Source organism: Anopheles darlingi, chromosome 3 (assembly GCF_943734745.1).
Source record: "Anopheles darlingi chromosome 3, idAnoDarlMG_H_01, whole genome shotgun sequence".
Taxonomy (NCBI): domain Eukaryota; kingdom Metazoa; phylum Arthropoda; class Insecta; order Diptera; family Culicidae; genus Anopheles; species Anopheles darlingi.
In genome coordinates this window covers 19,273,967-19,296,792 of record NC_064875.1, presented here as the reverse complement: position 1 = coordinate 19,296,792, position 22,826 = coordinate 19,273,967, and the positions used below count along the sequence as shown (strand labels likewise).

Genomic DNA, 22,826 nt, shown 5'->3' with positions numbered 1-22,826 from the left:
CACCGTCGAGTCACCGTCAAACCACAAAAGACCAAGCTAAACCTCAAAGGGAAAACAAGATCCTGGGGCTGGGAAATGGAGAAGCAGGTCGAATGAAAGAAAAAAAAACTCATAAACCACGAGTAGATGCTCTGACAGGAGACGGAAATCCGCGAACAACGTCGAGCGAGCGGGCGTATGGTGCGCGACGAATTATATGGTGCTACTTGCTTCATTCCGACCAACAGCAACAAAAAAAAACGGGGCCATCATCTTCCGACGATTGTGCTGTCATAATCATAAATCAATTCTCCATTACGACGACGACCACGGAGCATATCTTCTTTGCTCGCTTTTGGTCTTCTAGTGTCGTGCTCGCTCGCTCCATCAGATCGATTTCGACGAGAAGCGACGAGAGTTTTACGATTTGAAGCCACCAGGCAACCAAGGACTCGATCACTAACCTGATGCTAGAACCTCACTAGCACCAGCGTTAAGGCTTTATTGATAAAAGGATGCTTGGAATCTATACCCAACAAGTCACCAGTAAATGCTTTTAATCTTGGCCGCATGTAGTGGATGACTGAGTTTGCATTTATGACGTCAAAGTAAATCACTTCTTCTACGAAATGCCTTTGTGGAAACTCGAGCAGGTTAAAGAAAACCAAAAGCTCATTTAATCATACCATGGCCCTCTCTTTACCTTCTTGGTACGAAAACGAGACGTTCTTCAGCTGCGTAATTCACGCTTCGAACACCACACCGATGATGCGATTAAATACCCAAAATGGGTCGCATCGGTTCGCTTGAAATCTCGACGCCTGCAACGTGCCACCAAAATGGCTCTATTCGTTAAGAGGCGCCACCAATGACATCTTCCGAGAACTGCTCAGCATAAAAGTACGGCAAGCGAGGGATGAAAATGGATTTTTCTTCCTTACTTTTGGTAGCGCAATTACGCTACCTTGGTACTGGAATTCCTGAAAATGGTCCCGGACCAAACAGGTGTCGCTCTCTGCTGTATGTTGTCCCGATGATCAAATACTTCTCACATGTTGCCCTCCCCCACAAAAAGCTTGCGACACATTGCCGAGGGTGTGCGCACGTACAGAGTGAAGTTATTTAACTGCTCATTTTTCATCCGATTTGTGTCACCACTTAACCACCGGGACTGGCGTATGCAAATGAAGCTGCATGCCTTGCGACTGGGAGCACATTCTTCTGAAGGTATCTTTTCTCCAAATTTTTGCACTTCAATTGCTACTCGTGGCCGACATTTCATTATCCGGTGTTGCCGGCAAGCAGCATGCTTTTGCCATTTATGCATGACACAGTGTTGCTTCATCATCACGGTGTTTCCACGAAAATTGCTCGCCATCGGTGTGGACGTTCGATGCTACCCAAAGGAGCAGCCGAGGTATATTAGAACAGGAAAAAAGTGAAAACGAAATTCATATTCAACACAATTTACTCTCCTTCAGCCACCGAATGTCTCATCCCAAACTGACGGCCATGGGCAAGCAACCGGTAGATTTAAGAGGGTATTTTTCAATTTCTCTTCTTTCGGATTCCATTTTCAGACTTTTGCCGGTTCGTTCCTTTCTGGTGTCGTCCCTTTTGGCACAGTGCGTGCCCAATATCCCCATGTCCTTCCTGAAACCTCATGTAATGAAGCCAGGGAAAGCGTTTATAAGTCGCTATAGAAACGCGAAAGTACTACCTTCGGAAAAGCACCCCTAAAAACCCGACGACGGAACACACGAGGCTCAGGATAATGAACGTAGTAAACAGTGAGGGGAAGCCTAGTGTCGGAACTGCAGCTGCGCCCTTGCGAACCGGTTTCTCCCCTCCAGCTTTCGTAAACTAAACAAAAACCCCTCTAGGAGCCGGTTACCATATCCTCGCAAACCGTAAAAAAGAAGTGTACTATGATCGAGAAGCTTTTCGACAAAGCAAAACATCATGTCAGCATGTCGATGGTACCTAAGCACCTGGGAGAGATGGTTGTAAAGTGTAGTATCGAAGTAGTCCCCCGTTTCCTCGGGTAGCACATCATCCAATCGGGGGCTTTGTTGTCGGTCTTTGTTTCTTCGCCACGTTGTGCAGTCGTTGAGGGCATTAAATGTCGAAACCAAAATTCAAATCCACAAGCACCATTCACTTTCACACCCTTGGACCACCTTCCATTGCCCGGATGTCCTCAATTCCGTGCATCAGCATCAGCCGGACCCATCAGCCGGTGGAAAACAAAGACAGAATTGCGCCTGATCCTAACGGTCACCACCGGTCGGTGTCTATTGGTTTCGACATGGTGGCTCCTACTTGCAGGTGACCTTGAGAGGAACATCGCATCAGTACATGCTCCGAAGAGCGAGCATTAATAATTCATAAGCCGGAATATTAAACACGCCAGGTTAGCACCGTGCCAAAGGCAAACGTATCTTCTTTCGTTACCCTTGCTCCACTGGGCGAGACATGGCAGCGACACGTGTAGCACGACGACGACGGTGAAAACACCGCGCTGCTGTTTGCGGCCGCTAGAAATGCGCCCGTTTTTCCAATTATCCTCATCCAGCACAAAGAGGAAAAGGGATACACGGTACACAGACAAATATACGCTTACAGTGCCGCATCAGTTGGATGCATTTTCATTTTGAACATGAACATCATTTCTGTGTTCCTTTTTTCCTTCCCAAAAAACAAGCACCTCCCACAGGCTGCTTCGTAAGCTCGCCAACGAGAGTGCATCATTATCGTCATGTTGATGATTGAAAAAGTTACCTTTGAAGCCCCTGGCAGTAGTATTGCAGCGAAAAATGGACGGGAAATGCAGTTTCCGTGTAAGTAACTCCCCTTGCCCGCAGGTATACTGAGAAATGATTCGAAATGGAACCGACCGGAGGGTGAAAACGGAGAGGACTTCGTACCGTTCACCTGGCACCCGCAAGGAAGGTTGCATTTGTATAGCTTTTTAATTAGGTCACATCATGTAATGGCACTACACCGGTCACCCGGGTGTGGAACGAATGCAATCTTCGCGTTCGGCTCGGTGGTTAATTAGAACCGGAAATGTAATTAATTTTTTTATAAACCTACCAGAGACACAACACTGTACATCGGCGGTGCAGTAGTATGTTAGTAGATATGAAAAGCGCGAACACAAAAAGCGAGGCATTAACAAGGTAACTGAATTGTACCAGTAGAGGTACTTATCTCATAAGCTGATGGGTGTGTATTATTTACCTATATAATGAAGTGTTTCTCTGAATAAATGTGCCTAGTAGACAGGATTATTTTCTGATATGGGATTTAGATCTACTAGTACCGTAGCAACGAGCTATGCCAAGCATACGTTACTATGGTCAACCAAACCACTTATACTTTTCGTTACGATTTGCTGATGGATCACCTGTACTCGAGTGCCCTACAAGGGTCGTTGCTAAATTAAATCTCCAGAGCCCTTGAAACCGGATACTGACTGGACAGCGTACTCAATAGTTCTTTCGAACTTCAACTCAACTGTAAATGCGATTGAACGAAATAAATAGCAGTCAATTAGAATCATCCCACTAATTACTTATTTATTATTCATCTATTCACCACCTCCCACCTCATTGTAAGTCACTAGATTTAAAATTATAGCTTTCGACAGAAGGCCCCTTTTCATCTCCCTTCCTTTCGACCCACTCACTTAGAACACCGACCAGAGGTTCATCGCGATCGAAGGCATCACGATGCCGGTTACGATGCTTGATATGAGATTCACGCTATGGTTGTCCAAGATCCGCACTCCGCTTATATGACGAACACCCTTCCCGGGTCGCTCCACAACGTGGCCCTTTTCATTTCGTCCCGAATACTGCAGCGTAGCCCCAAGCAAAGAATCGACGAGCGATCCTAGTAGACCCGCAATCCCACCAAACACAATCAACGGCCATTGTGGCGGGCTGCGAGCGTACACACTAGCTTCTACCGTGTATCGGATGGTCAGAAAGTAAACCAAACCGATCAAAGTGCCCCCGAGAAAGCTGGCTAGTAACCCTAAGAACGATACACCACCATTCGTGCCACGCGGTACGCGTTTCCGCGTGGTGATTAGAAACGGATCGCCACTACCGATAACCGTGCCCAGCTCACTGGCCCAGGTATCGCCGTTACTGCAAGCGAACGAACCCAGAATAGCCACACCGAGCCAGCTGGAGCGGTACAGCTGTACGAAATCAATTGGCCGTTCACCGTAACCGCAGTCGAGCAGATACAGTAGTGCGAGCTGGGTGGCCATACCCGCGTTGCAGATCACCTGTGCCCAATTCCGTTGGCCACCTTCACGAAAGTCCTCTTCAAACTGACGCTTTATGTGTCCCCGGAACTTGGTGGCACGACTTGAGCTGAAGAAAAACGCTGCCAGACAAGCAAGATAAGCATGCGATGCGATCGCCAGGATGATAGCACATATCAGCCCGAGCAGGGCACCGGATCGGTTGACGCCCTTCCTTCGCCACCCGTACACCATCAGCAGCACCGGTACAAGCACCGAGAATAGCCAGCGGGTCGGTGTAATAACGCTATCTGTGAGGGAGGAAGATAGTTTTACGAACATTCGCCTGCGGGATGATGCTTGATAAAACTCACTCTCTCCATCGCTAGCGATCTTTGAGTACGCCACGTTACCGATCCACATAAACATAGAAAGCGGCACCGAGAGTCCGCACAGCAGCACTGGCAGGATCTGGTAGATGGGACTCTCCTGCATGATTCCGGGGAGGACGATATGATTCCTAAAAAGAGAAGCTAAGGATCTCGGATAGCAACACGGGGGACAGGCTAATCTCACACAAACGAACGAACGGAATTTAGTTCCGGATCACGAATTCAGTTAGAAGATTTCCGCTTGGCTGGTTGTTTTTTTTTTTCGTTTGGACTTTCTCCGAAATGTCAAAACATACCGGAGATAAACAAACAGCGCTCAAACAAAAATTTATAAAAACCGAAAATCGCTCGAGTTTTCCTCCTATGAAAGTGACTAAATTTTCTCGTACACCGAAGTGATGGCGAAATCGTGAACAAAATGAAACCGTGTGCCGTTTGCAAAAACCGTTCGAACATCACCGACAAACAAACGGACGATCCCATGAACCGGGTAACGTACCATCGGATACCTGCCAACCCGGAACGGGCCTCACTGTGGGTTGAGGCTTGCGGCATTACGATGCCCGAGGGACTTACGCGGAAATTCATCTGCAGCGACCACTTTACGGAAGATTGCTTCGAACAGGACATGAGCGCGTTGCTGATGGACGGCGTGAGGCGAAAGGTGCTGAAAAAACTTGCCATCCCGTCAATCCGTGCGCCGGCAAAGCGCAAAGAAACCGAGGATCTCTCCGAGCAGGCCGAATCAGAGCTCACGATCAAGAAGCGCAAAGAGGAGGTTGACAAGTTGCTGCGCGGTGAGGTACCCGTGGTTCAACCCGTGATAAACCCTTTCCGCAAGCATCCTACGAAGGAGGAGCGCCAAGCGCAAACCATCAGCAATCTGCAAAGGCAGATCGACGAGCTCGAGCATGCGAACGGTCTGCAGCAGAAAAAAATCGTTGCCCTCGAGCAAGCGTACACGGAGGAACGGGACAAGGCGCGAAAGGCACAAACGTTAAATGAACAAAAATCACAACGCATCAACCTCGCTAAAGCGGAAATGGTCAATCTCGCGATTTCGCTACAAGAGCTGAGGGACACCGGAAACAAGCACGTGAACGAGAGAGTAAAACAAATTTTAAGCGAATATTTCAGCGAGGGGCAATTGGCATGCATACTGGCCGGTGTGGCAGACACCCAAACCGGCTCAACCCTTGTAGGCTGGACGGACGATGAGCTGGCCAAATCGCTTGAGTTGCGCTGTATCAGCGTCGAAGCATTCCACTACATGACCGATCAGTTTCGCTATCCTCTGCCGGAAGCGCTACAAATAGAAAATTGGATCCATGGTGTTTACCTGGAGAAAGGGATGAATGCTGCAGCCATTAGGATGCTGGAATCCTACACATTGCTGCTACCCAATCCCACCGATCTCATCTGCACTTTGAACCTAGTGCGAGTTGACGCACCGGTACGTTACATGTACGATCGTATCCGCGATCAGATCGTTGGTCCCAATGCACAGCTACATTGTGTCTGCGTACAAGGAGTCTTCGCAGAATGGAAACAAATTGTCCACATCGATTTCGACCTGGTGTACGGTGCTGATTTGCTGAAGCGGCTCGTAGAGCTTGTGCATCAAGCAAACTATCGCGTGGTTGCCATAACGACGCCCTGTGATAGAGAATCGGCCGACATATGGAGTGAACTGGAGGTTAGCGTTGAGCAGCACTACATCCTACACCCAGTAACGGGCGATCGCATTTACCTGTTTCCGTGCCCCGAGAGTTCGCTTACCTCCATCCATCGGATCTTGCTCGAAGAGGGGTTCGTGTTACAAGAAACTGGTGTTACGGTTAGTAAGGAGTCGCTGCTGCAACTAATTGAATCCCAGGATCCACGAATCACCGCACTGCTTGATTTCGAACGACGGCATCTCGAACGTGAGGTAATATCGCCATCACCGTGTCGATCCCGAGTATGATTTTAATTCACTTTCGGGTTTCTTATTTAACGCAGATTCTAAACGATCCATTCCACGCGGACGTATCGAGGCAATTGATTTCCCATCGCACTGCAGACGCACTAAAAACATTGGCAGAAAACGATAATGATACGATCAGGACCATGGCAACGCTCTTGGATCTGTTCAGCGATTGGTATGAACTATGCACTACAACGGCCTCTTCCACCATGGATAATCGACCGCAGGCAGTGATCACACGCGTCCCGTACGGTGCCTGCGAAGATGAACAGAACATTGTACTCGATGGTATGCTCGATACGATGGAAAGCATACGGTGCGTTAACGAGGACTATAGCTACCTCCCAGAAGGCATTATGATCTCGATCGCTTCTGTCCGTAAACTATTGAACGAGTTACGTCCCCAGTTTGGCGCCGCTCATGCGACCGGCATTCCCATGCAGCGACTCTGCAGCACACCAATGTACAAAACCCTCGCCAGTCTCCAAGATGCCATCAGCGTTTCCTCGGAAACGTGCATTCTTTCCTCACAGGGTGCCTTGATGCAGCTTTGTCGAGCCGTATCCAACGCCAAACAAGATACGCATGTATCGAACACGCTTCTAGAAGTCGCACAACTTTCAAACGATATTCAGATAACGTTACCACAAGAAGAACCACTCGATCCAGATGTACGTGGCGCTACGGAACCGCAAGCATGCGAATTTTTGACGAACCTTATTGCGGATCGGATGCACCAGAAGTACGAATACTTGGGTGAGGTTTTGTATGCGATCGAGCTGCAGAACGATCAGTACGTGGTTGTGCCAGCGCCTGGGAATGCGGCAAAGGTACAACCTTCGCCGCTGTGGGTGGAACAGGCACACCAGCTCGAGACGTACGTTGTTGAGGCCATCTACCATCGCAAGGAGGGTCTCGTGGAAGGACTAGTCGAAGCGATCTGCCAGCAGCATCCCACCATGGAACGAAATCTGATCGAAATGTACGTCTCGAAACGTATTGCAATCAAGCTGCAATGTTTGAATGCGGAGCTGGATGCACTGGGATCATGTGACGCTACGTGGCTGGCGTTGTAAATCAGTCCGGTAATAAAAGGGTTACGATTGTGCAAGAGTTGCAGCACCGTGCAACGAATCTTTGTAGTATTCTCAGTTTATTGCTTCGCAGAAACATGTGCTTGGAATGACCCACGCTTCTCTCTAGGCTGTCCGGTTGAGGAGTATTTGGAAGTTTTCTGTCACCAAATAGTCGTCTCCGAAGATTATTACGAGATTCACCTCAAACTCTGCAAGCGACATGACAGGATTGTTAATTGAAGTTTAGACGAAAAAGCCAGGCGCAGTTCCACTTACCAACTTTAAAGTTCTTCGTAATCAGTGTCGGACACGTGAACAAGCGAGGCAGTGTCATGTAGATCGGTATCGCCACCTTCGGACACACGTTGCCGTCTGCAATTTGAATGTTTTGGATTTCGGTCGCATCACGCGAGTATCCCTCGGCACAGCCACACGTTTCCACGCGCACCAGCTGTATTTCGATCGATTTGATTGCCACCTCCGTGTGGTGCACGGTGACACTCCCTGTGAATGGTTTCGTTACGCAGCAGTCCGTCGAATCGAGTGTTCCGGAGATCAGGAATCGTGGAATCGAGATTCTTTCCTTGGCCGTTTTCTGCAGCGTATCGGGACTGATCGAAAACGTGACCTCCTTCGGGGGCCGCTCCACCACGGGCCGGTACTGGATGATGAACTGTTGCGTGCGCTGGACGCTTTTGGCCAGGAAGCTTCGCTTGATATCACATCGCAGCATGTACGTGATGTTCACAAACACACCGTGGTACGTTTCGTACAACGTTTTGGGCTCTTTCGGGCAGATGAGCGGAAACTCGAACGGGAACTCGCTCGTACCGATCGGCAGCTTACCAGAGGGTGCCAGATCGCTGTGCTGGTTCAGGAGTGTAATTGGTTTGACGCTGTTGTACAGCGCCTCGAAGATGCCCACATTCTTATTGCTTATCTGCAGGTTGACCAAGCCTTCCAACGTGATCGTGATGCCGTCGTGTTTGGCCTCGGAACCGCACACCACCTGTACGACGCCCGATACTGTTTCCTAGTAGGCCGGGAGGGATAGAGGGGGAGGATTCTTCATTAGCAACGATCAACACCGGGCTAGGCAGATCCGAATACCGACCCCTTCGTAGTACACCTTGTTCGCCCTGCGCAACTTGACTTCTACGTTAATTGACATCCTGTCGCAGAGCAGATTTAGCAGGATTAGTTCCCGAATTTCACTCGAAAGGCATTCCGATTAAGCCGTAATTATTCTCGTCTTTGCACTGATAAGGATTCTGGAGATTAACAAAAAAAAAAACACAAATTACACCCAAGATGAATCGAACGACGGGACGCCAATGTTTACATCAAATCGCCCGAGGTTCGCATAGTCTTCAGCGAAATTCGGTGGCCAGCGCCTATGAGAATACTTTATTTGAATTTTACTTTTTATTCACTCGACGCAATGCGCAATTCCGGGTTCCAGTCTTCTAGTTCGGCCACCGTTAGCTTCCAGACAATGTCCTTCTCCGGATTATCCACCAGCACCAGCTTCAGGTTGGGCAAGCGGTACAAACAGTGCAGTCCGCGGTGTGTAACGGCCGTTCCACGAAGATTGAGCTTCTCAAGCGAGGGTAACATGTTGCCGGAAATACGATCCATGTACCAATCATCAAAAAGGGGCACGTTCTCGAACGAAAGGTGCTTCAGATGCAACAGTTTCTGTATGTTTTCCGTTCCCTCGTAGAACAGATGCATCCCATCGCAGCGGACCTCCTCGAGCACCATGCCCTGTACGAATTTCCGTGGCAGATCGTACTCATCGTCATCGTCCTTTTGGATCCATTTATTCTGACCACGGAATCTGTTGGATAAAAAGCAAGATTATAATGAGCCGCACAGTGCAAGGCGTGCCACAGAATCGTACGCACCTGACCGAACCACCTCGATGGACAATGAAATGTGCCGTGGCCAGATCATCGCCTAGCGCGGCGTGCCGCTCGGGGATGAACTTTTGCATGTGTGCCTCAACGCTTGCCTTCCGCTTTTGCCACCATTCGAAAATTGCTGACGGGGCCAGGTTTATGGGTTGCTGCATCTTTTCCACCAGCTCCGAATTCCGGTTGTGTGAAGCGAACAGTTTGAACGCACTGTAGAAGCTATCCGATCGTTCCGAGTACGGTGTGCGCCACTGGAGCCGCTCTTTATCTTCCTGAATGCGCTTTGCAACCACGGGATCCAGTTTGGGGTTGGTGGGAACACCTTCCGTTTCCGGCGGAAGATGCAACCGGGCTCGATTTAATCCCGGTGCCCCCGTATATCTCACCAATCGGTACATTTTGTGGATTTCCTCACTAAAAACTAACTTACTAGATTAAGAAAGTACGCCGAAACAAACTCACGACCGGGTGGGCCACCAAATTCGGGTTTCTGTTTTGGTTTGCATAAGCCTCCCCTCCCCGCACTTCCACTTCTTTCGTACACCGGCGCCCACCTTCTCTATACGAACCTTGGCAAAAGTGTCGTCACGTTGTTTTGGTCGCAGCCGGCCGCGTGGTGTTCAAGCAGAAAGATAAAACAGAGAATTCAGAATCCACGGCCACGATGACCGACTCTGTGGAAATAGCCATCACGAGCGACGCCTCGGAACAGCTGTGGAGTAGCTGCGCCTGGGACGTGCACACCGGAACGCAACTAATGACGTACAGAAGCGGCGGTGCCCCCGCACCGAAAACGGTGACTATCGTCAAGGATCGCTATCTGGTGAGCAGCAACCCGGCCAAACCATTGCTAGGCGTATGGCCGATCAACCGACAGGAACCCGTAAGCTCCAAGTACCTACTGCCGGCCTGCCCGAATGCCCTGTGCGTTACACCGGATGGCAATTACGCTGCCGTTGGTATCGCGCAGTCTTTCAAGGTGTACAACCTGGGTACCGGCGTCAATCTGTGCACCGTATCGCACCATTACGGTAACATTGTGGCCTTAAAGTTCACCGACGATGGATCACACCTCGTGTCCGCCGCCCAGGATTGTCGTATCGCCGTCTGGAGTCTGACCAGGCTCGTGCAGCAGAAGGACGCCGAAGCGTTGTACGAGTTTTCGGACTTTACCCTGCCGATCACGGATCTGTTCGTTGGCAAGGGAGGCATGCGAGCGATGATGGGTGCTACCTCGCTGGATCGCTCCTGCAAGCTGTACGATTTGGCCTCGGGCCAGCTTACGCTGAACGTCGTCTTCCCCGTAGCCCTGTCTGCGCTCACGATCAACAGCATGGAAACGACGCTGTTTGTGGGCGACCAGAAGGGACAGATCTACGTGTGCCACCTGCTATCGTTGCCTCGCTCGAAGGAGGTGCATCTGTCGCAGCCAATGTTAAACGAGAGCACACTGAGTGGCCACAAGAAGGCCATCACCTGTCTTTCCGTCTCGATCGATAACGAAACGTTGCTCTCGGGAAGTGAAGACGAACGGGTGGTCGTATGGCACATTCCAACACGCCAGCTGCTCCGGGTCCTGCCGCACAAAGGGGCCATAACGAATGCGTTCTTCCTGCTCACGCCCCGGCTTATGTTCGACCAGACGGTCACACTTCCCGTGCCCTTCCCACCGATCCAGAATATGACCGGCAAGAAGGTGGAAAGGGAAGAGATGGTCTACGAGTGCCTGGTAACGGAGGAACCCGTACGACCAGAAGTGGAGCGTAACAAGGATTGCCATTGGATTGAAATGGCTGCCCGAATGGTTGCAAACGCTCCCTCCGCTACCACCAAGAAGCAGCAGGCGGCCAGCTCGGTGCTAAGCAACAGTGACGAATCGTGCATCGAACGGCTGAGTAAGGAGGTCGCCAAGTTGAAGAAAATCAATAAGCGAATGTACGAAAAGTGTACCTCGGTGAAATAAAACCACAAAAGCGCTGAACCATCTTCAATCGTTTTTCTGTATCCGTTTTACTCCTTTTCAACCGGATTTTTAAATTCGCGAGGACGCCGGTGTCCGTTTGACAGCTGTCAAAGTGCGATTTGTGGTTGTTTTTGGTGGTGGATTTTTGTAAAATTTTGCAGTTTTTTCCTGAAATCCGAAGTAAAAAGGGATTTCCTGGACGATGAGCGACGGTGAGCAGAGCGAGGATGGACAGGTGAAGAGCGGTGTAGAGCTGAGCCCCTCGGAAGACGAAGAGACGAACGATTCGCTCGACATCAAGCCACCGCAGGCGAGCAGCAGTTCGGCCTACTACGGTACCAGCAGCAGCCAGAAACGGAAAGACAAAAAGACGAAGGATCGAAGCCACCGTCACCGTGGGATGATGCAGGAGCGCGAACGGGATCCGCGAGACCGAGGCGATGGTGGCCGCGGACGGGACCACTACCGTGAACGGGAGCACTACGCTTCCCTATCTGCCTCTTCCCGGGAACAACAACACCGATCCGGCCGTAGCTCAACGGCGACGACGGTCAGCGGTGGTGGTGGTGGCCGTGACCGGGGCCGTGAACCTACGCAACGTGACAGTAAGCATCATTCGACACGCTACGAGATGAATCCGTTTTACGGTGAAATGCGTGAAACGTATCACAGCAAGCGAGAACGCGATCGAGAGCACCGGGGAGAAGACCGGGAACGGGACCGGGAACGCGAGTATCGTGCTATGCGTGATCGTGAGCGTGACCGTGACTACGAACGGGTACGAGATCACGGCGAAAAGCAAAGACGACAACCGACGGATGCTTCCTCCTCTCTTGGCGATAGCTTGATGAAGGCTCAGGATCAGGACAAACTGCTCGAAGACCTGCGGACCCGGTTACTGAACAAGAAGAGTCGCTACGATTCAAAGCACCGTGAACGTGAGCGTGAAATGGCACCGACATCCGGTGAAATGGCCGATGCCTACATCGATGAGCAGGAGCATTACGAACAGAAGCGCGAATCGAAACGCGATCACCGGCATGCGCACGCTAGTGGACGGCATCGAGGTGATCCGGAAGATCGTGAGCGTCGCCATCGCGAACGACGCTACGATTCACGGGGAATGGATGTGGTGGAAATTATCGAGAGTCCCGATCATCATCAACAACGGCATCATCACCAGCAGCAGCAGCAACAACATCAGCAGGAAGCGATGCATCAAGACATGCCACGTACAGCGGAGGAAAAGGAACAGGATGCACGACGTGCCAAGCTGCTGGAGGCCGATCGTGAGATGCTCCGCAGAAAGGAAGCCGCTAGGGATGAACTAAAGGCACGCCGGCTTCACAAGGAAGAGGAAAATCCAAGGGCCCACGACGACACGGACGATACAGACGACGAAATAAGCGCGGAAGAGCTGAACGATGAGCAGGATGAAGCAGAGGAAGATGCAGATGTGGTAATGCTGAGTGGTGATGAGGAACAGCAGCGGCGTGAACGGCGTGCCAAGAAGCGATCGCGCCACCGAAGGCATCGCCATCGAGAGCGTCGCAATCGAGCGACGAAAGAGGATGATGGGGAGCACCACCATCTGGATGATAATGAGGGCGCAGGTGGATCACGCAGATCGTCCGATTCCGAGACGAGCAGTAGCGACGCTTCCGAGCGCTCCGATGGCGACGAAGAGGACGAAGAGCATGCCCCGGTTAGTCCGCTATCTGTTGGAGAACTTGCCAAGTCGGATCGACGCCATCGACGCAGCGATTCGGCCGCTTCCTATCGGTCACGATCGCACTCTCGTACACGATCGGGTTCGGGATCAGTTTCGCGGTCGCACAGCCGCTCCCGAAGCCCCTTAGCAGCACGCCATCGGCATCGGCATCACGAGGAAAGCCATACCGATGGTAGCAGTCGAAGCCGATCCCGTGATGATCAAGCTAGTCGAGGCGATCGCCGTCGTGGAAAGCCAGGCGACGAGGACGACCATCATGATGCGGAAGAAGATGTTGATGGTGATAATGTTGTTGCTGATGGACGATCGCAAAAGAAACCACGAAACGATCACGCTGACGATGACGCTGCTGGCGGTGGTGACGATGACGGTGGGGATGATGCTGACGTTTCGTCTTCGGGTGAGGTGGAAGTAAAGAACCGACTGCCACCGTACTATCCTGGTATTCAGGGTTGCCGATCGGTGGAAGAGTTCCTCTGTTTAAACCGCATCGAGGAGGGCACGTACGGGGTGGTCTATCGGGCAAAGGACAAACGCACCGAAGAGATCGTCGCGTTGAAGCGGCTCAAGATGGAAAAGGAAAAGGAAGGTTTCCCGATCACGTCGCTACGTGAGATCAACACCCTGCTGAAGGGCCAACATCCGAATATTGTGACCGTGCGCGAGATTGTGGTCGGAAGCAACATGGACAAGATCTTCATCGTGATGGATTACGTCGAGCACGATCTTAAGTCGCTAATGGAAACGATGAAGCACAAGAAGCAAGTCTTTCTGCCAGGAGAGGTCAAATGTCTGACGCAGCAGCTACTCCGCGCGGTTGCCCATCTGCACGATAACTGGATACTGCACCGGGATCTGAAGACCTCCAATCTGTTGCTCTCGCACAAGGGCATCCTGAAAGTTGGTGATTTTGGGCTGGCGCGCGAATACGGATCACCCCTGAAACCGTACACCTCGATCGTCGTTACGCTCTGGTACCGTGCACCGGAGCTGCTGCTCTGTTGCAAGGAATACTCGACGCCGATCGATATCTGGTCCGTTGGGTGCATTTTTGCCGAGTTCTTGTCGATGGCCGCTCTGTTCCCGGGTAAAACGGAGATCGATCAACTGAATCGTATCTTCAAGGATTTGGGCACACCGAATGAAAAGATCTGGCCTGGCTACAACGAACTACCGGCCGTACAGAAGATGACCTTCACCGAGTATCCGGTGTCGAATCTGCGTAAAAAGTTCGCTCATCTAACGAGTGAGCTCGGTATTGGGTTGCTGCAGGGATTGCTGACGTTTGATCCGAAGCAACGGTTAACGGCGGAAGTTGCCCTTCAGCATAGTTATTTCCGCGAGTTACCACTGCCGATCGATCCGGCCATGTTCCCGACCTGGCCGGCAAAGAGCGAGCTGGGACTGAAGAAGGCGCTTGCCTCGAGTCCCAAACCGCCCAGTGGTGGTGGAGAGTTTAAGAAACTGGTACGTTTTTCGCCGGTGGCTTTATACTCATGGTACGGTAATGGACATTTGCTAATCGAACATTTGTTTTCTTCGCAGGGCGATGATGCGGTACCGGAGAGTGCAGTGGCGATGGCCGGTGGATTTCATCTCGGTGGTGTAACGTACGCCGAGTCCCGCCAGCTAGCCATGGGACCTGGTTTTAGCCTAAAGTTCTGAGGCCACGAGTTGTCAACCGGGTTCGGAGCCATCGGCAAGCCGTAGTGGCTGCAGCACCCCAGGTTGACCAAGTTGATCCACGAGCCGTCGAGCAAAGTGATCGTACATTTTTTCAAATAAATAACAACAATTACGGTGAGGACGCAAGTATCTTAAGCAATGGTGATGTAGGTTGTTAAATTTTCAGAAAGAGATTTCCACAGTGGTATGGTCGTCCTTCACTCTGTATATCTCTCGTCGGCAAAAGCTGTAAAATAATATTAAACATTGCGTATAATTGCGATAAATGGTACATAACAAGATACACTTTTCCATTCAAATCTAGAAATTGGATTAGGTTACTGTGAACCTAAGAGTAACAAACGTGAGCAAAAATTTAGCTTTGCAGCACAATACTTTTAATCGAGCCAATAAGTAAAACATTATATTGAGGTAAAAAAAAGCGAACAATAGCGAATTAGTCCGCATAGTTGCTGCCACTTTGGTTAAAATAAAGAACCGAATAAAGAACAGCAAACGCAAGTGAATATGTAGAATATAGTTGACAATCTTAGTAGACAGAAAACATAATAAGAACAAATTCAATAAAGTCCTCTTAACTGCTGATCCAAGCAAGCCCCTCCTATCCAGACCACGTTCAGCACGATGTTTTCATTCGCGACTGATAAGAAAGAATTCCCAGGGAATTCGTAAATCCCAGCCAGAAAGAAATAAAAGCAGAAAGGTTTATTGCCCCCAAAACCTTATGACCGATAATAACGGAAGATAATAAATTACTTTCGCGAAGTGAAGATGAGGAGGAGGAGCAAGCGAAAGAACCACGTGAGAGTTGGTGCCCCTGACATTGATAATGAAACGCCGGGTGCTTACCGTTGGTCAACAGCAAAAACAGACAGCTAGCTGGACCGGTTTATGAGCAAGCACGTTTCGGTCTTTGTACGATGCATCTTCGCCACCACAGGGGGTTTCCATTTATATGACGCACACGTTCGCAACGCTGCTGCATATAATGAAGCAACAACCGCCAGTTCTTACGGATCAGTACGCAGGCATTCTAAACGATCATCGGTCGTCTGGTCTGAATCAGCTGTAACAACAATTAGCGATGGTTGTGAAATCGAATGCTCGAGGGCTGAGTAACGCTATCGGAGGCTTCCATAGAAATACGCGCTCGCGGGTTAGGGTGTGCGCCAATGAGGTCAATCCGTATCACCGTGCGGCTAATTATGAGCGATTAGCTGAATTTATGCAAGCGATACTCAGAATGCAAATGTAGAGTAGCGCCAGTCAAACGGGTACTTCCGGTCGCGTGTCCGGTACCGCCGCAGGAAAGCATTATGATGCGTTGTCTCACAGTACTTCGCAGAAACGTACCATCCGCCGTTATCTTGCCCCGGTTCGGGTGGTGATTACGAACAGCTGACGAATGAAACGTGAGTTCCGAATGGGAACAGGTTTTCTTTATCAAAAGCGTGTAGTCGTGGGAATTTATAGACCAATTTCGGGGCCACCAACAGCTTGCAGATAATTGATGGATGACCTCAGCGGGCCTTTTCTCTGATAACTTTTTATTCTTTCTGTTTTCGGTGTGATTTGACGTGTAGGGGAACTGCTGGTTATCGGAGACTGCGGAAGGAAACTAATTTTATTCAATTTTTTCAAAAAATCAATACTTTATTGTTCTCAGCTTTTCCTTTTCACACCATAGCTCTCTTGTGTGTTTTTGGGGGTCATGCTTCTTGGGCTTTTGCTTTTTACTTCCGTTTCCATCCGCTGTGCTATAACTTACAAGTAACGAGCTTCATTTTTTGCTTTTTAGCGTTCTAATGCCCTCTCTGTCTCTTCTGTTTCTTCTCCCCGGTTCTACCGAGGCAGTAAGCCGAAAGAGGAGGACGATGTGTAGAGTGCGCCGGGTATGTCTTTGACAGGGATCAACCCTCCTCGGATCGATTTGGATATAATGATAAGGAGAATGCATGAGATATGGACGTACACAGACACACGCGCCAAGGAATAGAGGGGTTACAAAAACTTAGTTCACAGCATTGAAGTAATCCTTGGACTTGTGCGGATCGGCCACCATCGTCTTGCTGCCCGGCTTCCAGTTGGCTGGGCAAACCTCACCGAACTCGTCCGTGTAGCGGAACGCCTCGACCAGTCGGAGCGTCTCGTCGACGCTACGGCCGACCGGCAGATCGTTCACCGTCACCTGTCGCAGATTGCCCTTATCGTCGATGATGAACAGTCCACGGAATGGGACACCGGATTCCTCCTGCAGCACCCCGTAATCACGTGCGATCTTCATCGACTTGTCGGCCAACAGCGGGATCTTGAGCTCACCCAATCCACCCTGCTTGCGCGGTGTGTTGATCCAGGCCAGATGCGTGAAGTGGCTGTCGGTCGAACAGGCGACCACCTCACAACCCTTGGCGCGGAACTCATCGACCCGATCGGAGTAGGCAATGATTTCGGTCGGGCAGACGAAGGTGAAATCAAGCGGATAGAAGAACAGCACCAGGTACTTGCCGCGGAACTGCTCCAGGCTGATCTCCTTAAACTCTCCGTTGATGACGGCGGTACCGCTGAAGGCGGGCGCTGGTTTCTGGAGCTCCGGAACAGGCATGTTGATGATTCGAGCGTGTGAATTCACTGTGAAGCAAAAGCGCGAACAAGAAGAAACATTAATCATCCAGCGGTAAAGGAGCGGTGCATGTGTCGCTATGGCAACGGTTTGTGAGATGCGAAACCGGTTGTGCGTGGCGGGGCAAGTTGTTGCATCGCATTGCGTAATGCTAACCGGCGTCATCAATGACCCCCCTTGCTCTGTGAGCCGGTAAGCGGAGCGGAGGTATGCTCTCGTAGCAGTCACGCGATTGATCGCTTGGCTATTGTATTCCCAGACATTCTTCGTGACTGAATGAGGATGAATTACATGAGACCACCCCATCTAGCAACCCTTGCTTCATCCATTCCAATAGTCGCTCGAAGTGTACTTTCACTTTCCAGTGGCACAATCGATGGGGCCACTTTTTTCGGTTTCTTCCATTTTGCCGCTAGCCTTTAACCCTTTTACCTCTTCATCTTCTTCTAGCGGTCAATCAAACGTTTCGGACGCTTCATCATCCCCACAAAATGGCGACTAGCTCTTTTTTTTCTATCGCTCTTTCTCTGTCGCGCTCGCGATTGCGATAGTTTCCAGTGGCGCTCAAGGGGGTGGGGAGGGGGCAATCCCCTGACTCTGGAATGATCTCGACGGAATGATACGCGCGCGTCTAGAGATAATCCCTGAGTTAGCCCCCCGCCGCTGCTCCCTTCGCTGGACATTGTTAATGAGTGACTAATCTATAGGATTCTGATGTCCGGATCGTAGGGTAATACATTCGTTAGAAACAATAGCTAAAATCAGGGAGGGGAGACGCGGTTATTGCCGCCGTGATCGCTCTCAAAGGGTTGCGATGGAAAATGCTAGAAGCCAGCATAGAAACAGCTCCAAGAAACCCGCGTGTCGTGGCAATCGATTTTGCCTCAAGGAATGCCCCCAGCTTTGGTTGCTTTGGGAAAATCGATTTCACCACTTCGAAGCCCGGTACACCAGCCGGAAAAAAGCGTATCCAAGTAGCCATCGGCGCTGATTGCAAATGGTCGCCAATTATTTGCGAATGCCTTTCCGTATGTTCTGTGTTCGAGAAGAAGCTGTCTCGCACGCCAAAAATGTGCGATTTCGGGAGGCCGCTTTTTCCCCAGCGTTCGAGAGCATTCCGCGTGAAATTGACACACGTAACACGGGCCCCACAAATGACTCAACAGCGCCAACTCTCTACCTTAATTTTACCTCTTTTGCAACGGGATCAAGAATCCTGTAATTTACCTTTTCACTCAGCGAAGACGGTTAATTGGTAGTTTCGGGTCCTTCTTTTCTTGGCAGAATCCTGGGGAAAATGCCGGTAGAGCTCGTACACACACACAAAAGCGCTAGAGAGATCGAACGACAAGCCTCCGCTCAGCACGGCAGATGAAACAGGAAAAAAAGTCGGCGAGCCGAGCCGCGATCCGAGCCAAGATGACGACCTCTCGATTACCTTACAGCGCCTCTAGACGGTAAAGAGAAACCTGAGAACGAGAAAACCGACTACCACACGAGCGTGCGATAGTGGCGCGCGTATGTTTATTGAAGTTTCTGTTCGTTTACTAGTTATTTAGGATTTCTTCCAACAGCTAAAAGTAGAACTGCTTATTAACACTTTTATCCAATAGGGAACCATACTAAACTACTTGTCGCGCGCGGCAATCACAGACCGTCTATCGGTCGCTTAATGAGCCAGCCCCAAAGCAAGTCGAAAAGTTTCGGGGTTCGCTGATTAAAACAAAAATTACATTTTGAATTACTCGTATTATCGAAAATAATTATTGCACCAGATGCTATCTTCATGCATTTCAAGGGGTTTCAGAAGCAAATTTATGAGTACGTTACGCTTTTCCTTTTGGTTAATGCTTTGCATAATGTTTAATATACTAATTTACCAAAAAACTGGACAGAACAAATGAATTATTCGTTAGAAATACTTTTGTACATATTCAACGGATAGCATCATGCATCACGGCTCATTATCATCATCCTTGGGACAAACGACTGTGTGCAATCAATAAAAGGAGATAACGACGGCATCGGATAGAATCTCGTTATGGGATCGTTCAATGGACAAATGGCAATGGGGCCCGTTGTTGTAATTAACGGGCTCGCCCTCGAATATTCGCATCAGCAAACTCCGCTAGGACGGACGTACAAGCCCTTTGCTCCAGAAATAGAATCGCAACAACTAGGATGGCCCCAAAGGTACCGTCGGTGCGGCTGAACAATGGACTGGAGTTTCCTGTCCTAGGCTTGGGTACCTACCTGGTAATAATACAACCAATTTCGAGTTTCTGAAGGTACGGAGAAAGATGAAACTTCTCTTATCATTCAGGCGACCGAAGAGGAAGGTATCGAAGCGGTTAAAACGGCAATCGACGAGGGCTATCGCCATATCGATACGGCGTACTTTTATCAAAACGAGAGTCAAGTTGGCCAGGGGGTGCGTGCTAAGATCGCGGAAGGCGTAATCAAGCGTGAGGATATGTTCATCGTTACCAAGGTAAGATCTCTGACGACGTTATCTCGTATGGCTTGATGTTCTTAACCCGTCGTTTCCCGGTCATCAACGGCAGGTCTGGAATACTTTCCACGCACCGGAGCATGTTGAGCAAGCGTTCCAGCGATCCCTCGATAATCTCGGCCTGGACTACATCGACCTGTATCTGGTGCACTGGCCGATGGGCTGGGAATTTTCGGGTTGGGCACCGAGCGATTTTATGCCGACCGATGAAGCCACCGGTAAGACGATCAATTCGGATGTGGACTATCTCGATACATGGGCGGCGATGGAGCGGTTGCTGGAGACGGGCAAGGTGAAGAGCATCGGTGTTTCGAACTTTAACAGCGAGCAGTTGACGCGTCTGCTCGCTAATTGCAAGGTCAAACCGGTTACCAACCAGGTCGAGTGCAATCCGAGCATCAATCAGCGCAAACTAATTGAGTTCTGCCGGAAGCATGACATCGTCATTACGGCATACAGTCCGTTGGGGCGTCCGAATCTAACTGATCCGGTTGTTGGTACCGAGGGCATCCCCAAGCATGCGCTCGACGATCCGAGAGTGATCGACATCGGCAAGAAGTACGGTAAAACTCCTGGCCAGGTTGTGTTGCGCTATCTGATCGAATTGGGCACGGTGCCGATCCCGAAATCATCGCGGCTGGAGCGCATCCGCCAGAACATTAACATCTTCGACTTTCAGCTGACCGCCGATGAGATCAAAGTGATGGACGGATTCCACACTGGCGGCCGAACGGTGCCGTTCAAGTTCAGCAGTGATCATAAATACTTCCCATTCAAGCTGGAATACTGATAAAGCGATGAGGCGCACAATGCGCGTGATGATAAGAGCACAGCATCGCGCGAGGAGCAGATTGGATGTTGGTGCGCGATTGATGGACCATAACGGCACCCCGGATATGATGGGACCATAAAGCGCTGCAGCTGAGGGAGAACCGATTAATTGTTTTATTTGGTTTCCAATAAAGGCGATTCGTTTGTTAAGTGTAGTAGCTTGTTGTTGATTATAAATAATTTCAAGAAATACTCAACTTCATAAGTATAAGGACACACTAGCGGGGGAGACTACGGATGCACGGACCATCGAGTGTCTCCGCGAAGCATAAGCGTAACATTTGGCACCATCGGGGAGTCACTTTTTCCCTTTTTTATTCTTCCACTCTTCCAGCCACTCGCACACCTGCTTCACGTTGGCATCTTGGTGGGCCGGCAAATCGCTCTGCAGCTCGAACACGATCTCATCCCGATAGGAATCGCGTGCTTCATCGAGGAGGGTCTGGAAGATTTCACACTCCACGTTACATTTGATTTTCTTCTCGCTGTACTGCCGTTCCCGCAGGCGATCGTAGAGGATCGTCGTGGAGCAGCGCATCACGAAAACGGCCGCAAACCAGCGTTCTGGAAAGAAATCCGAGCTATGATACTCGACGATCTGGCCACCCTGCTGCATGATGGGCTCAAGGTAATCCAGCAACCGGTCCTCGTCCAGCACCGGACACTGCAGATCCTCATCGTACTCCTCCACGAAACCGTGTTCGCTAACGATCGCGCTCACGCTCTGCCACGTGAAGTCGGGAGCCAGCTTTTCAACCAGCAACTTGCACAGCTCCGATTTTCCCGTACCGGGCGTACCTGGAGAAAAACAAGCGGAGTTTCTGATTTAGGTGAATAGATTATTTATTTAATTCCATGCGTACCCGTTACCAAAATGTTTGGTAAAACCATCGTGCCGTGGAGTCCTTTTTCGAATCGTGCCGAGGAGGTGGAGGAGGAATCCTTTTTGTTTTGTCCACGCCGGTGTTTGACACCCAAACGTCAAAGGAGGCCGGTCCCGCATGCAAAAGGTATGCAATGCGGGCGCTTAATGTTTTAGGGGCCGCTATGCGATTACTAAGCGGTCACTTTATATCGCAGATTCAGAAAACTGGCCGCTTAGTGGCCCCTTAAATATTAGGCGGCCGCATTGCATACCTTTTGTTATCCGGGTTGACAGCGGAATTTCGCGCCAAACGGCCCAGGACGAAAATTGTGATTCATGCCGCGAGGATCGCCTGCGAAAATTCCAAGAATTATGGCTAGCCACGAGAATAAACTGCTGCTGCAAATCATCACCAAGCTCGGACTAGCAGGCCATGACTCTCTCGTTGCGTAAGTAAACGTTCTTTTGTACAAACCAGCCGTAATTTCAAGATCTTTGTCCTCTTTCCACAGCAAATCGACGGAACTGCAAAGACTGCTTCAAATCCGATCTTCCAGCGGGATGACGAGCAATCTGAGCGATTCAGCCAAAACGACGCTCTGCATTGATCTGGCTGCGGGCCTACTCGGATTACCTATCGATACCGAAATGGCACTCAAACTTTCGGGACTACGTAAGACAGCCTATTCCGGAGGGCGCCGAACGTTGGAGAAGATACTGGACATCAACCGTACGATAGGGATAGCCGAAATCTGTGTCCAACTTGGATTGAGCCAGGTGCAAAAGGAAGCGACGGTACTGCTGGAAGCGTACAAACGGTACATCAGCGGAGGCGGACAGATTGATTTCACCCATCCACAGTATGCGACGATGGCTGTGTTTCAGGCCTGCAAGCGCTTGAAGATGAAGCCTCCCAAAACGAAGCTGGTGCCATTCAGTGCTCTCAAGCCGGCCCAGTGGACGCTGCTGGAGAAAAACTGGGAAAAATGTCTGGCAAATGTGGATCTGAGCGAAGCGAAGGCGAAAGTAG

At 50.2% G+C, this 22,826-nt stretch overlaps 10 protein-coding genes across 12 annotated transcripts in view; 5 read left to right on the top strand and 5 right to left on the bottom strand.

Annotated features, from left to right (window-relative positions):
• Positions 1-3,547: 3,547 nt before the first annotated feature.
• On the bottom strand, positions 3,548-4,919 carry LOC125957154 (transmembrane protein 19). 2 transcript variants are annotated; one of them, XM_049689643.1, is made up of 3 exons: positions 4,814-4,919; positions 4,612-4,757; positions 3,548-4,548 (listed from the first exon to the last, which is right to left on the bottom strand). In XM_049689643.1, exons 2-3 carry the CDS (start codon positions 4,730-4,732, stop codon positions 3,671-3,673), a joined length of 999 nt encoding a protein of 332 aa, XP_049545600.1. In that variant the 5' UTR covers positions 4,733-4,757; positions 4,814-4,919; the 3' UTR covers positions 3,548-3,670. The 2 variants fall into 2 exon arrangements, with proteins under 2 accessions (XP_049545600.1, XP_049545601.1); XM_049689644.1 differs by having other exon boundaries at positions 4,612-4,878.
• Positions 4,920-4,956: 37 nt separating this feature from the next.
• On the top strand, positions 4,957-7,729 carry LOC125957126 (uncharacterized). The gene is made up of 2 exons (XM_049689605.1): positions 4,957-6,559; positions 6,631-7,729. Exons 1-2 carry the CDS (start codon positions 5,048-5,050, stop codon positions 7,669-7,671), a joined length of 2,553 nt encoding a protein of 850 aa, XP_049545562.1. The 5' UTR covers positions 4,957-5,047; the 3' UTR covers positions 7,672-7,729.
• LOC125957156 (vacuolar protein sorting-associated protein 26C) lies at positions 7,628-8,942 on the bottom strand. Its single transcript, XM_049689646.1, has 3 exons — positions 8,786-8,942; positions 7,948-8,704; positions 7,628-7,880 (listed from the first exon to the last, which is right to left on the bottom strand). Exons 1-3 carry the CDS (start codon positions 8,840-8,842, stop codon positions 7,795-7,797), a joined length of 900 nt encoding a protein of 299 aa, XP_049545603.1. The 5' UTR covers positions 8,843-8,942; the 3' UTR covers positions 7,628-7,794.
• A 53-nt stretch (positions 8,943-8,995) lies between these two features.
• Positions 8,996-10,262, bottom strand: LOC125957160 (distal membrane-arm assembly complex protein 2). 2 transcript variants are annotated; one of them, XM_049689651.1, is made up of 3 exons: positions 10,157-10,262; positions 9,579-10,008; positions 8,996-9,511 (listed from the first exon to the last, which is right to left on the bottom strand). In XM_049689651.1, exons 2-3 carry the CDS (start codon positions 9,983-9,985, stop codon positions 9,097-9,099), a joined length of 822 nt encoding a protein of 273 aa, XP_049545608.1. In that variant the 5' UTR covers positions 9,986-10,008; positions 10,157-10,262; the 3' UTR covers positions 8,996-9,096. The 2 variants fall into 2 exon arrangements, with proteins under 2 accessions (XP_049545608.1, XP_049545607.1); XM_049689650.1 differs by lacking the exon at positions 10,157-10,262 and having other exon boundaries at positions 9,579-10,105.
• LOC125957145 (WD repeat-containing protein 18) lies at positions 10,174-11,593 on the top strand. Its single transcript, XM_049689631.1, has one exon. The coding sequence runs from the start codon at positions 10,252-10,254 to the stop codon at positions 11,548-11,550; it is 1,299 nt and encodes a 432-aa protein (XP_049545588.1). The 5' UTR covers positions 10,174-10,251; the 3' UTR covers positions 11,551-11,593.
• Positions 11,594-11,658: 65 nt separating this feature from the next.
• On the top strand, positions 11,659-14,965 carry LOC125957125 (serine/threonine-protein kinase PITSLRE). Its single transcript, XM_049689603.1, has 2 exons — positions 11,659-14,749; positions 14,828-14,965. Exons 1-2 carry the CDS (start codon positions 11,753-11,755, stop codon positions 14,945-14,947), a joined length of 3,117 nt encoding a protein of 1,038 aa, XP_049545560.1. The 5' UTR covers positions 11,659-11,752; the 3' UTR covers positions 14,948-14,965.
• Positions 14,966-16,590: 1,625 nt separating this feature from the next.
• LOC125957165 (peroxiredoxin 1) lies at positions 16,591-18,979 on the bottom strand. The gene is made up of 2 exons (XM_049689657.1): positions 18,816-18,979; positions 16,591-17,596 (listed from the first exon to the last, which is right to left on the bottom strand). The coding sequence occupies exon 2, from the start codon at positions 17,568-17,570 to the stop codon at positions 16,980-16,982; it is 591 nt and encodes a 196-aa protein (XP_049545614.1). The 5' UTR covers positions 17,571-17,596; positions 18,816-18,979; the 3' UTR covers positions 16,591-16,979.
• Positions 18,980-19,663: 684 nt separating this feature from the next.
• LOC125957155 (1,5-anhydro-D-fructose reductase-like) lies at positions 19,664-21,086 on the top strand. Its single transcript, XM_049689645.1, has 3 exons — positions 19,664-19,844; positions 19,912-20,079; positions 20,153-21,086. The coding sequence occupies exons 1-3, from the start codon at positions 19,770-19,772 to the stop codon at positions 20,888-20,890; spliced, it is 981 nt and encodes a 326-aa protein (XP_049545602.1). The 5' UTR covers positions 19,664-19,769; the 3' UTR covers positions 20,891-21,086.
• Positions 21,080-21,906, bottom strand: LOC125957167 (adenylate kinase isoenzyme 6 homolog). Its single transcript, XM_049689659.1, has 2 exons — positions 21,795-21,906; positions 21,080-21,729 (listed from the first exon to the last, which is right to left on the bottom strand). Exons 1-2 carry the CDS (start codon positions 21,820-21,822, stop codon positions 21,230-21,232), a joined length of 528 nt encoding a protein of 175 aa, XP_049545616.1. The 5' UTR covers positions 21,823-21,906; the 3' UTR covers positions 21,080-21,229.
• The window catches only part of LOC125957161 (origin recognition complex subunit 6), a 1,442-nt gene continuing 321 nt past the window's right edge, over positions 21,706-22,826 (top strand). The window contains exons 1-3 of the mRNA XM_049689653.1: positions 21,706-21,761; positions 22,091-22,245; positions 22,309-22,826. The exon at positions 22,309-22,826 is cut by the window's right edge and continues 321 nt beyond it. Of these exons, the coding sequence (XP_049545610.1) occupies positions 22,133-22,245; positions 22,309-22,826 (631 nt within the window). The 5' untranslated portion in view covers positions 21,706-21,761; positions 22,091-22,132. The remainder of the gene's footprint in view (positions 21,762-22,090; positions 22,246-22,308) is intronic.